Source organism: Girardinichthys multiradiatus, chromosome 7, assembly GCF_021462225.1.
Source record: "Girardinichthys multiradiatus isolate DD_20200921_A chromosome 7, DD_fGirMul_XY1, whole genome shotgun sequence".
NCBI lineage: Eukaryota > Metazoa > Chordata > Actinopteri > Cyprinodontiformes > Goodeidae > Girardinichthys > Girardinichthys multiradiatus.
Window position 1 is genome coordinate 15,642,750 of NC_061800.1, and position 13,909 is coordinate 15,656,658.

The 13,909-nt window shown below is 40.7% G+C and overlaps 1 protein-coding gene across 1 annotated transcript in view; it reads left to right on the forward strand.

The window, feature by feature from the left end:
• Positions 1–286: 286 nt before the first annotated feature.
• Positions 287–13,909, forward strand: part of klf7b (Kruppel-like factor 7b) — a 95,162-nt gene continuing 81,539 nt past the window's right edge. The window contains exon 1 of the mRNA XM_047370444.1: positions 287–747. Within this exon, the coding sequence (XP_047226400.1) occupies positions 646–747 (102 nt within the window). The 5' untranslated portion in view covers positions 287–645. The remainder of the gene's footprint in view (positions 748–13,909) is intronic.

Here is a 13,909-nt window from a genome sequence, read left to right on the forward strand (position 1 = left end):
GAATGCTGCTGCTTTTATATAGGCCTCTAAAAATAACTCACCCCGTCGCCGCCATCCACAGCGAGACTGACATCCTCCGGCAGCCAATAGCGCAGCTTGCGCCCTTCAAAGCCCCGCCCACTCCCTGTGTCTCAGTACCTCCATAATTGGACAAGAGTGACATCATCAACCCTATTTACCTTATAAGGTCACGCATGAAATTGACTGACATATGGCTCCTCCCTCCTTTCCTCCCCTCCGCTTGTCCGCGCCCGGGTAGAGTCTGCTGGTGGAGAAGCAAACCTGGCAACCTGGCAGCTTCGGACGGAGCCCGATCGGCAATCTGGCAATGCGGAAATAGATCTGGCACCCCCGGACTGAGGAGAGAAGGCGTGACGGAGCGAGCTGCAGGAGTAGAGAGAGAGGGGATTGCGCTGACAAAGATCAAATAACACACACTTTCTACCCACGTTGCGTTTCTCGATTTTTAATTAAAGTTCTCAGGTGCGCTCATGTGCACCAGCTGGCGCTTTCCCTCCAGCTTTTGTAGTTTATTTTCTCCACTCTGAGAAAAAAGAAGAAGAGAAAAGAAGAAGTGCGTTTTTAATCGCCTGTATTACGGACTTCTTTACTTTGCCTTCTTTTTCCCTCCCTTCCTCATCAAGCATGGATGTGTTGGCGAATTACAGTATTTTCCAGGAACTCCAACTCGTCCATGACACTGGTTATTTCTCGGCGATGCCTTCCCTGGAGGAGAACTGGCAGCAGGTCAGAGATGATGAGCTTTTTTTATCCTCCTCTTTTAAAAACAATCAGAAACTGAAATAAAATGACACGAGTTCGCATGTTTGAGGTTTTCTGTGCGGGTTTTTAAGTGGTTTTGCATAAGGGGGAGTCGCCGCTGAGCCCTGTGTAGTTGCGTCTTTTTTTTTTTCTGTCGCTCACATGGAGCACCGCGAGGTCCGCTGACAGGAGAAAAACACACGCACACACACATAGAGAAACAAGGGGGGAGAAAGCATCCATACGCACCAATGGCACAGACTGACAATGTTAAAGGGGCGGGGGGAAGGGGGGCGGGGTGGGGGGCTATGCGTAAACAACCGTAATTGTGTTTATACATACTCCAAAAGAAACGTCCTTAATCCTTCATCATATCTACTTGAGTCTTAATTAAGCTTCCTAATCATTAATTTAAAATCAGGAGCATGACACTGTTGCTGTGAGGAACCCCCCTCAGATTTGACGTTTAATCCACCTGGATTTGATGCTCAAAACTCTCAAAAGCAGGTAGTTAAAGCTGGAAATACTGTTCCTGTTAAAGGTTATTGTAAGTGACGATGTTTAATGAAAAACGGCTTCCTCAAATTTCTGCAAGTACAGCTTCAGGTCTTTTTGGCTATGTCTCTACCAGCCCTTCATGCAAAATAACTGAATCAGATATGACATGAACTGTATTTTTAAGTCTAATCACAAATTCTCAATTGGATTTAGATCTGGACTTCAATTGGGTATTTCTAACAATTGAATATGATTTGATCTAAATGGCTTAGATCCATCTTCCTATCAACTCTAACCAATTTTCCTCTCCCTGCTGAGTAAAGCTTCCATCACCATGTATCACCATATTGTATTCAGTGATTTTAGTGCTACTTTTCCTCCTCTCGTAGCTTTTGGATGCTGGCCAAAAATGTAAAGTTTGGTTTTATGTGATCAGACTGTGATCAGATTTAGCTTTTTATTGTTTTCTTCGTGCCTCTCTTGGGTTGAGAGTGTGTGTGGGCAGGTTTCTTTCCATCCAGGATTGTCCTGTATTTATTTCTATCCAGCTTCCCATCAACTCTAACCCATCTCCCTCTCCTTGCTAAATAAAGCTTTCCCACAGAATGATGCTGCCACCATCATGTTCTAGCATGGGATGGTGTGCTCAGAGATGTTCTTTCAGTATTGCCCTGTATTTCCACCCATCTTCCCATCAACTCTGATCAGTGTCAGAGAAGAAGCTGAACAAAAGCATTCTCTCAGCATGGTGCTGTCACCAGCAGTACTGATTTTTATAAACAATGTCCTTTAATAGGAAAGAAAACACCTGAAAGGTGGCGACAGCAATATTCGGTGATCGGTCACTGACATTTAATGAGATCTAACTTTCCATGCTGCTTTTTGAGTGAATGTGACAGTTTGGTCCCAAAGTGGGAGTAAATGATGGTGAAAGAGAAGTGATTCTGCACTTTTAGGTCCATGCTGATGATGGGAAAAATGTAAGAGTTTGGCTCCTAGAGGCTGATGCTGCTCTTTGACTGATGTGATCAATAGAGGAGTCTGTCAGCCTGGTATGTTTGGGATTATCCACAGAGATGCAAAACACACAAGCTATAGGAGATGGACACGTGCCTAATCGGAATTGACTTTTTCTTAAATAATACATCCCCACCTGCCACTGTTTGTTTGCAGATAATGCTGCTGAATAATTCATGTCAGCCACCACAGCATTCAGCTGACAGTGCAGGTCATCCTACAGTCTGCTTTATAACCTGTTATTTAACAACTTAAATTTCCCTGAATTACATTAAATTCTTATTGTTTACCTGTTTGATTGATTTTATTTCAGTATTGTGTAGTGAACAGGTAAATCTCTCCTGCATCATATCTCCTCAGGTGATTCTGGGTTGTGGCTGTGTGTATATGAAACATGCACATGGCACTTCTTGCTGTGTTGAATGAAGCACAAACTGCCTCTCTCCTATGTGGCTGTATGACTGACAGCAATCAGTGCTGCCTCAACCAGGATTTAGTGCAAATGGCTCACTTTGTTACCTTTTTTTTTCTCAGTTATTTTATTTGTTTTACAGTGTAAAATATTTAATAGCAGGTGTAACGTTTTTGGATAAAAGGTAACTGCTTCAGTATCAGTTTGGAGTCATATGTTACAGATTCAAGTCACATCAAATTTTAATACATATATAAAACCACTTCTTAAAGGCTAGACTAACAGTTGCCTTATGGTGCAATAGATTCCACAATACCATATTTTTATAGGCGTCAATAATTAATCCTACAACTGCTATAGCAACACTAGGCAACTATGCTACAGGTTGACAAGAGTCATCTGGTGGTGATGTGTTTAATCAAGCAAACAAAATAAACACACTAGATATTGTTTGACCTAAAAGTTGGTTAAAAAAGAAATAATTTACCCAGACAAACCTTTATCACTTCCAAAATTTGTAACAATCATCTTTCAAAGCAGAGTTGGAACAGAGATTGGTCCAGTAGCTGAATGTTAAGCCTAGCCTGGCTTAGCATTTAGATTGAAAGCTAGATGAAGTCTGAAAAAGTTTCAACTTTTTAACAATATAATAAATCAGTTAAAAGATCAAAAAATATACACACTTAATTTAAAGATTATCCGTACCCATGGCAGATTTAGGTTTAAAGTAATCTAGTAATCCTAACCAGGGTCCCAACCTGAATTTAATAGGGAATAATAATAGCATCTCTGAAGGGAGCTACAGTACATATCAGGGTGATGGCAAGGAGGCCTCCAATATATATATATATATATATATATATATATATATATATATATATATATATATATATATATATATATATATATATATATAGATATATAAATAACTGCTTTAAAAAAGAGCTTTACTTCATCCCACCCTTTGTTTATGTAGACATGTAGGCCTATTTTAAATAAATCTTAAGTTTTAGGAGTTAAGCAGATTTTAACTTTCATTAACGTTAATATTCGTGATGCGAACTCAGTTTTTCAGTGTGGAGTATTCTCTGTCATTGTAGTTGAAAGAACAATGAGTAAAAAAATAGATTTTTCAAATGCCTCTGCACTAACTGCGACAGTCTCAAAAAGGCGAAAGACACACAGACAGAAACCTGGCACACATGCATTTTTTCCACTCTTGTTCCTTCTGTCTCTCGCTGTTCCCTCATTTGCTCCATCGCTCATACGCATGCAAGCACGCATACAAATACACACTAACACACAGCCATGCACCCATGCACACATGCTCGGCTGGCATGCACTAATGGAAAGCTAAGGTCTGGCTGGACTCATCCTGCCACTTTCGACAGTAATTGGCCGTTTGCTGTCAGACGGACAGAACTACACACACACACTCACACACACACACATATACATGTTATCAGACAAACAACATGCATGCTCAGGCAACCTGATTTGTGGCTATCATTTTTCTTTCCAGGCTTTGTGTCCTCATGCAGCCTCTTTTATCAGCTGCTTTGCGTCATGGTAACACAAGTCGGAAAAACAACACTCTTTGTCTCACCTGTCTGTCATTTTTGTTGCATTTGACAGTGTGAGCTTGTGTTCTGTGTATAATTGCAGCATCTTTCTACATTAGGACTGAAGGGATGGGCTTTGGGGATTTGTGCGCCTGTGCAGAGTGGTCAAGGATCAAACTCAGACTTCCCAATTAGACTTAATCTATTTATTTCAAAGCAGAGCTGCTCAAAGATCTGATGAAAATCAGAGGGATATAGAGAAAGTGAAAACAGAGGGATGGTGAAAGTGTAATTGAAGTAGAGGTTATGGTTTTATGTGGTTGTTGTAGAGCAGCATTTACAGGCTGAGGCAGTGAGTGTGCAAGGTTTGCAGGTATCTATTTAAAAGTGTTACATTGCTTTAAACTGGCTGACTCGAACATCTTTTTCTCATCTCGTCTCCTAGTTTACATGCTGTGTGTGTCTGTAGTTCTTCTCAAGCTTATTGATTTATTTGCTGTGGAGTCATTACAGCACTCCGCCAGACCAGCCAGTTTTGTGTTACAGGGAAACCTTGCCTGCTTTTGTCCAGGAAAGGCTATAAGCCGAAATCCATTTCACAAGTGCAGTCGGACAGTGTGGTAGTGCAAAAAAACACAAAAAGGACACAGTCCTGTAAAGTTCTACTAGTTGCATTTTTCTGCAAAAAAACCCACAAAAAAAACCAGATCCTGACACATACCCTCATAAAACTGGACACTCATGGACATATTTTAGGTTGGACCAAATAAGTTAAAAACTGGATTTAGTTTTTTTGTATATTTATCTCTTACAACCCATCAACCACATATAGACATCAATAGATGTCTTTATGTAGACATCTATTTAGCTTTCACTTCTTTTTTTACCATGTTTTCGCAATACATAGATGAGGGTATTGTGTTTTCAACAACAGCCCGGGGGCATGTTGCTTTCTTATCGTATAAATGAATGATAAAACACTTGTCTGCTTGTGTTGCAGAGATATCTGAGATTAAGAAAAACCTCCAGTAACACTATAGGACCAATACTGAAACTGATAAAATACTGGCATTAATACAAATCTATAGAGCTAAAAATAACCATCAGCTATAGCCCTGTTAAATCAGTTGATTATCCAAGCTACAGAATATGTTTGCAGGCTGTGCAGCTACTCATGCGTTCTGTCTGCTTTTTTGCCCTGCTCTTCATCTCCTCTGAAACCTGTTGACCTGCTGCAGTGACCACTGCATGAACTGTTTTCTCTCTCTTTTTCTTACGCTGTTTTCCTCTCTCATTATCTGCCCAAGGCTTGAGGCGGGCCGGCCGAAGTTTGACAAGATAATGAATTGCCATGCATGCTGCAGTTTTTCACATTTCACAGCCCAATAACTCTGAGGATGGAGTGAAGGGTGGAGAGAATGGGGTGGGGGTGGTAAGAGGAAGAGGTTGAGAGATGCTGAAAAGACCAGCAGACACAATAAAAGTTCAGATTAAAGTTAGTCAGAGAAGAGGAGACGTTGGTCCTTTTTCTTTCTGCTTTCTTTTGGTGTGTCTCACACTTTCGCCTGGACGGACGGACACACACACACACACACACACACACACACACACGGTTATGTAATTGTCTTTGGAGCACAGCTGCTTCGTCATAGTCACAGCAGACAAAAAAGATGAAGCTGAGGCACAAAAACAAAAGAATGGAGAGAAAAGGCTGGGAGATTGTGAAAGTATAATTCAATTCAATTCAAAAATACTTTATCAATCCCAAAGGGAAATTAAATGTTGTTATAGCTCATATTATGAAGGTTTCCTCAAAGAGCCGTTGTAGATGCTGATGGCTGTGGGCAGGAAGGATCTCCTGTAGCGCTCCGTTTTACAGCAGATCTGAAGAAGCCTCTGACTGAAGACACTCTGTTGTTGTAGGACAGTCTCATGAAGAGGATGCTCAGGGTTCTCCATAATGTTCTTCATTTTATGAAGAATCCGTCTTTCCACAATGATCTCCAGAGGTTCCAGAGGAGTCCCCAGAACAGAGCCAGCCTTTTTTATCAGCTTGTTGAGCTTTTTAAGTCACTGGCTCTGATGCAGCTTCCCCAGCAGATGATGGTAGAAGAGATCACACTTTCCACAACAGACTTATAGAAGATATGCAGCATCTTGCTGCAAACACCAAAGGACCTAAGCTTCCTCAAGAAGTACAGTCTGCTCTGTCCCTTCTTGTAGATGGCTTCACAGTTGCATCTCCACTCCAGTCTGTTGTCCAGGTGAACACCGAGGTATTTATACTCCTCCACCACCTCCACTTCTTCTCCCATGATAGAAATAGTTTTTGACTTATTCCTGTTTCTCTTAAAATCTACAATCATCTCCTTTGTTTTAGTCACGTTCAAAATGAGATGATTGTTTCCACACCATGCCACAAAGCGATCCACCATCTTCCTGTACTCAGCTTCTTGTCCATCTCTGATCCACCCCACGACTGCAGAATCATCCGAGTATTTCTGCAGATGACAGGAGTCTGTCTTGTACTGGAAGTCTGAGGTGTACAGAGTGAAAAGGAATGGTGAGAGTACAGTCCCCTGTGGTGCTCCTGTGCTGCTGACTACCTGGTTAGACTCACAACTCTTCAGTCTCACAAACTGTGGTCTGATTGTCATGTAGTCTTTGATCCAGGAGATTGTTGAGGCCTCCACCTGAGTCTTCTGGAGTTTCTGACAAAGAAAATCAGGTTGGATTGTATTAAATGCACTGGAGAAATCAAAGAACATGATCCTCACAGTGCTGCTGGCTTTGTCCAGATGACAGTGGGTTTGTTGAAGCAGGTGTATGATGGCATCTTCAACTCCATCTCCACAGCGATAAGCAAACTGAAGGGGGTCCTGATGGTTTACTGTTTGCTTACTCAGGTAGGCCAACAGGAGTCTCTCTAGGACCTTCATGATGTGAGATGTCAGGGCAACAGGTCTATAGTCATTGAGGACTGATGGGTGAGTTTTCTTTGGTACCGGAACAAGACAGGAGGTCTTCCACATCACCGGAACCTTCTTCTGGGCCAGGCTAAGGTTGAAGAAGTGCTGCAGAATCCCACAGAGCTGCTCTGCACAGGCCTTCAGGACTCTAGGGCTGACATGATCTGGACCTGCAGCCTTATTCCTATTCAGTCTCTACAGTTGTCTCTTCACCTGACTTCTTGAGACACACAGGTGGAAGGGGAAAGCAAAGGAAGCATCAGCATCTTCTGATATGGTTGATGGCAAACATGTAGAAGCAGAAGGGTCAAGGGCTGAGGTGGAAGATAAATAATGTGAGGTGTTACTGGACAGCTGTGGGTCCTGTGGGTCAGAGGGGGCTCGGATGTCTGTTTGGCTGTGAGCAGGAGAGGAGGATGCTGAGCTTGTTTCTGAACTGAACCTATTGAAGAATGTGTTCAGTTCATTGGCTCTGTCCAGACCTCCATCGGTCTGATCATCCTTCTGCTTGAAGCCTGTGATCTTCTTCATCCCTGTCCACACATCTCTGATATTGTTTTGCTGGAGCTTGCTCTCCAGCTTCTTCTTGTACATGTCCTTGCTGTCTCTTATCTTGACTTTAAGTTGCTTCTGTATAATCCTCAATAATTCTCTGTCTCCCTCTCTGAAGGCTTTTTTTTTCTTGTTAAGCAGGTCCTTCAGGTCACTGGTGATCCAAGGTTTGTTATTGGGGAAGCATCTCACGGTTCTGGTGGGGATGATGTTATCCACACAGAAGTTTATATAGTCGGTTACACACTCAGTCATGGCATTGATGACCTCTCCATGTGGCTGGCACAGTGCGTCCCAGTCTGTAGCCTCAAATCAACCTTGCAGAGCTTCTTCAGCTTCCTGTGACCATTTTCTCACAGTCCTCTTTATTACAGGTTGCCTCTGAACAAGGGGCTTATGTTTCGAGCAGAGAAAAACAAGATTGTGATCTGATTTGCCTAGTGGAGGTCTTGCTATAGAGATGTATGAGTCCTTGACATTTGCATAAAACAAATCCAATGTTTTGTTTTCTCTGGTAGAGCAGCTGACAAACTGTTGAAACGTTGGAAGTGTAGCAGAGAGTGAAGCATGGTTAAAATCACCAGAAATTGCCACAAAAGCATTGGGGTTTTGTGTCTGTAGCTTAGCAACAACTGAGCTGATGGCATCACATGCAGTGTCGGCAACAGCGGAAGGTGGAACGTAAACTGTTGCCAAAATAACACTGGTGAACTCTCTGGATAAATAATATGGACGAAAACTTACTGCCAACAGTTCAATATCTGGACTGCAGAGTTGACACTTCACAGTAACATGTCCTGGATTACACCATCTGTTGTTCACAAGTACTGCCAGTCCACCTCCTTTACATTTGCCGCTCCTCTTTAAATCTCTGTCTGCTCGTATGGTTAAAAAGCCCGGCAGAGAGACACTGGAGTCGGGGATATGATCCTGCAGCCATATCTCAGTAAAACACATGATATTGCATGCCCGGTACTCTGGCTGGGTCCTTTGTAGGGCTTGGAGTTCATCCAACTTGTTTCCCAACGATCTCACATTGCCCATCATAATCGACGGAAGAGATGGTTTGAACTTCCTCCTTCTCTCTCTTCTCTTAGCTCCTGCTCTGCATCCACGGCGTCTCCTTTTCAACTCATCAGGGATTTGGGGTTGTAGTTGAAGTATTATTTGAGCTTTTGAGATATTAATCAGCTGCTCCCGGTTGTAAGAAACAACCCCATTGCCATGGCAATGCATCATAACGAATGTCCAAAAATAGAAAGTATTAAGAAAAATCTTCCAAACAGCACAGCATCCGACACCGGAGTGGACAGTCGTCCAAAAAAAATCAACTGTATCCACCACAAGAGGAATAGTTCCCAAAAAAGAGTAAATCAGAATCAAAAGTAACAGAGCTACTCCAACCAGCTGCCACCTTGAGCGGTGCAATTCTAGAACCAACATCACAAGAAGACAGATGAAGAGGTTCATGAATAATATTTATGTTTTATGCAGTAAATTATGTGAGAGCTACAAATCTGGCTTTTTTAAATGTGGCAAGATTTTCTTTCAATAAGTGAACTTGAACTTGCACTATTACTTCATTGTTCTCATGTTGTGTAAAATAATACAACCTTTGTTAAATTAGAATTCCAATTAATTTGTTATAAATTCATTTAAATATTCTTTGTAGGAATAGTTGTTCTAGCATTTTCTCATTTAAAAGGTCAGAGAATAAATTAGACTGTTTTCATGTTCTTTGTTCTCTGCTTTTGGATTATTGAAAACAGGAAATTGAATTGTGATAATCTTGGGGAAGTATACTTTGAACATCAGTGATGTGATGTTTACATTATCTAAATTTACGGAACATTTGCCATTGGAAGTCGACAGACATGAATGTTTTTGTTAACCCAACTTGACAGTAAAATGTAGTTGTATTTCGTAAGGTTGCCCAGGTAAAGTTACTGTGAAAGCAGGTGATAAGTAGCTATGTATCTCATATGAGGCTCAAAGTTTAGGCATCCTATAACTTAATCACATTAGTGATTATGTAGAACCTGAATTAACTAAATATGTTCGAGTTTGAAGAACTGAGTGGAAAATTACACGGTTGTACTTTTTTTTCTTTTAAAAAAAGTTTTGTTTTCACATTGCTTCATTTTTAGAGTTTTAATTATTTTAATTAACAAATTTTCTTGTACGGTGTCTTAACTTTTATCCTATTAACATTTAAATTGGAACCAAACCCCATATAAAAGCATAACCCTGCCCCCATACAATTTTTGAAAAATACCAATGTGGGCAGTGCCAAGAGACACTGAGGGGCACGGGCAAGTGTGGGGATGAGCGGAGGGGGTTAAGCGGGGTTGTGGTCAAGAGGAAAGTGGCAGCTAGATTCATTTGACATATTGAAACATGGAGAGTGTGCAGAGTGACACTGGTAGTTTCGTCACAGATAGGTCTTTTGAGGTGGAGGATTTTTTACCCCCCTCGTCACTGGAGGTTGAGGGAGGCTTTGTGGATCCCAGCGGGCCCGAACCATCAGTTCGAGCCGCTGGCTCGAGGTGCTGAGTCAGCAATGCCCGAAGCCACTGCCGAGGCAGTCTAGGACAGAATGGGTCCATTTTCTGAGTGGTAAAGTGATGTTAGCAGCATCATTGCTAACATGAGCTAAAGTTTAAAGTAGTAACAAACTGTCAGAAAGCTTACATTTACATGTAGATTTATACTATCCCATTTAAAACATATGATCAAAGGTATAAAGCATAAAACGCTATGATCAATGCTCGCAATTCCAGCTTCTGACTTGCTATGGGGGTGTGTGTCTGAGTGAGATGGTTTTATACCCGAACACGGGGCTGTGACATAAGCATGTACCATGTACCGTTTAAACCAATAGGAAAATTCAACTGCAGTAGCAACCGTTCAACCCAATGAGGGCACCACTAAGACGTTTTTAGGACAAATATTGCCAAATTAAACACGTTTACATGAAAATGTAAAAAAATGTACAGTAACATAAAGATAGCCCCATAATTTCTTATTGGCAAAAAGATATGTTTACCATCTGTTAAACAGATTGCATAGAAAACCTCTGTGACTAATCTTGTGACTTCTTGTCAAGTGTCATCTGTCGACTAAAGGTTTCAGTTGTTTCTTGGTGGTGGCCAAAGGCTGCCATTGTTCTGATTCATCATTGAGAAATGTTGCTCTCCTTTAAAACCTTACAAAACTCGTCAAATAGTATCGATGCAACAAATCACCCACAAGCACATCTTGAGGGGACATCTGAGATGTCAATGTGTGTGGGACCATGCTGGGGCTTGTCATTTTAAAGCGTTTTCCATCTGCACATTTATAATTTCTGAGTAAGTAATAGAACTACAAAATATCATAAAAACATTCATTTTAGATAATATTGCTCAATATTGTGATGTCCATTAAGATTAAGATTTTTTTCACTTTTTTTGAAATTCCATTATTACGATGTTCCCAGTTCTCTTCGTACGCTCTAGCACCTCAAACACAAAAATATACATTGATTGCGAGCTTCGAGGGCAATTACAGTCCATTCAAATGTTCAAATATTTTATTAGAATATAGAGCATACATGCGTGATGCTTGGAGCATAATGTCTAAAAAAAAAAAGAAGAGTTTTTGCAATTGCCATATTCCACACATTGACAAAATTATTAAAACTGAGATACGTTACTTTGCGCCGCTGGTATTAAAGAACTAATAGAACATCCTCTGGAATCAGAGTTCTTGTTTGGAAGGTTGGAGGATCTTCACCAACATTGATATTAAAATCCAATATGGCTGCTGTGCTAATGTATTCATGTCTGCAGAAACAAGCTGTTTGTTTACACTTCAAATGTTTGGGATCTTGTTACATTAGTCACCTCTCATAGTAATGGACAACATCTAGTATTGAACTTATTGCCACAGTGTTGCTAATTGTCTTTATGGCGGGGTGTCATCATTCCCAATACTAAGTTCAGACTACCAAGATTAATGAAACCTTACTGAAGTTTCCCGATTAGTCATTGCATCCTGGGACAGATTTCACCCCATTTTCATCTAAAACAGAACTAGAGTTACTGAAATGTGGTTAATCAGAAGATAAACTTTACATCATTAAGAACTTTTTTTATGGAAAACGCTGGTTAAAAAAACATTTATTCATTCCTTTCTTTTTTTGATTATAAGGTAAAGACATTGTTATTGTCTTCACCTCATAATTTCCAAGCGCTCCCCTCAAACGCTCAGAGTGTCCTGGGAGCCCGTGATTCAGTAAGTGAATAAGGCAGCGATTAGATAAGAAACCGAGCAGTCAGACTGCCACGGCAGGAAGGCAGAACAAATGAACTGCACTCGTGATGGAGAGAAAGAGCTTACACTGTGAAAGCTATAGTCCTGATCTTTCAAGATGAGTGCCTTTCTCCAGCTCTATTCACCACGGACCCCGATTACCACAGTTTATAGGGAGATTTACTCATTCATCTCTGCATGCTTCAAGCACACACGGGATATCTGTTATTGTGAAGCGACTCATCCAAATAGGTCTCATGTGGTACTGATTTACCACTTACTTTTTTTTTACCAAAAGCCCTGCATTTTAGAATCTAGGCTGTTCTGCTGTACAGCCTGCTGTCAGTTTCATCTCATCCTGGTAGAGGAATGTTTAGGCCCGCTAAGCTTAAAGGCTTGAGGCAGGGGGTAACTGCTATTGTAGCTAAAACCAAATACCGCTAATATTATATATTAAATGAAAAAATGAATAATGACATGTTTTTCTTAGCTAATAGTGGTTGTCAAGATAGTTGATCAGTTGGGACCAGAGCCCGCTCTAGTCATTTTGGTGCTCTTGGGGAGGGGGCAGCAAATGTCAACTCGAATAGCTGACAGACTATTGAGCTTTAATATGTTTTGTAGAAAATCCGAAAGTATTAATATCACACAACGTTTAGCACAATAATAGAAGGTTACATTTCTATTTATTCTCACTATTAAGGGCTGAGACGCACCATGTTGTAATGAATTTTCAATCTGTTTATATTTTAAGCTCTGATGTGCCAATACTGAATTAAGCTGATTATGATTTTTCTTTCATTTGTTTTTATTTTAGCAGCAGACATCACTCTGTGTGTGTTAAAAAGCACTTGGTGTGAAAAAAGGGTTTTACTTATATGAAACAAAGACAAAATAATCTAGACATTTTACTTGTCTTTATCATCTTATGTTAGTAACTAGCACGATATACACATTTAGCACAAGACCTGTAAAGAATGTTCCTGATGTTTATTTCCTTGAAGACGTAGATCGTTATCTTAAATCTGGCATTTCTGCAAACATATCCAAACCATGACCGCCAGCTCAATGGTGTAGATGAGAGCAACTTTACTGAACTACATTCAGACTTCCTGTTCTCAGCTGAGGTCTGCTTTGTTTTTTTTTACTACTTTGCCAGTTGGATGAAGCTTTCTAGAGGCGGCTACAAACTGACATCCTGTGGCAAAGGATTAGCATCGACCAAAACTGCAGTGTACCAGATAGTAAAGACTTGAGATGACCATGACATGACAGGACCTCTGACTAATGCCTCACTGATACTGAAAATAGTTAACTTTGAGTCTTCTTGCTTCAGTAGCAACTTCCAGACTGTAGTTCTCAGCTCGAGCTTGTAGCACTGGCATATATGTTGACTGATCTCTAATAGGGTGTCTTCATCTGAAAAATACTTCAGAGAAAAGCCTCTATATTTGTACAACACAGGACTGAATAATTCAATAACTGCACAGCATTTACTAATTGAAGAGGAGTGTGGTATTTTTAATACAATATGTGTTGTACAAGCTTAATGAAAGTCTCTTTCTCATCTGTGCACCCTTTTATAATGCTTCTCCATCATACCGTTTAGAATTTGATATTGTATTTTGAAATCAAACACCTAGCACTGTTTAATTTATTCACTTTATTGTCAGGAGTCAGGACTGTGATCACAGGCTCAGGTGTGTTGTATCTTTTTTGTCTCCACATCCTGCTGAGCCAGTGTTGGCGATCAATTGGCTCAAGGATGAAACCTTTGTGACCTGGCAGCCATTCAGTCCCCCCCCCCTTACTCTCCTGGCTCTCCCTCTTTCTCTGCCCCTACC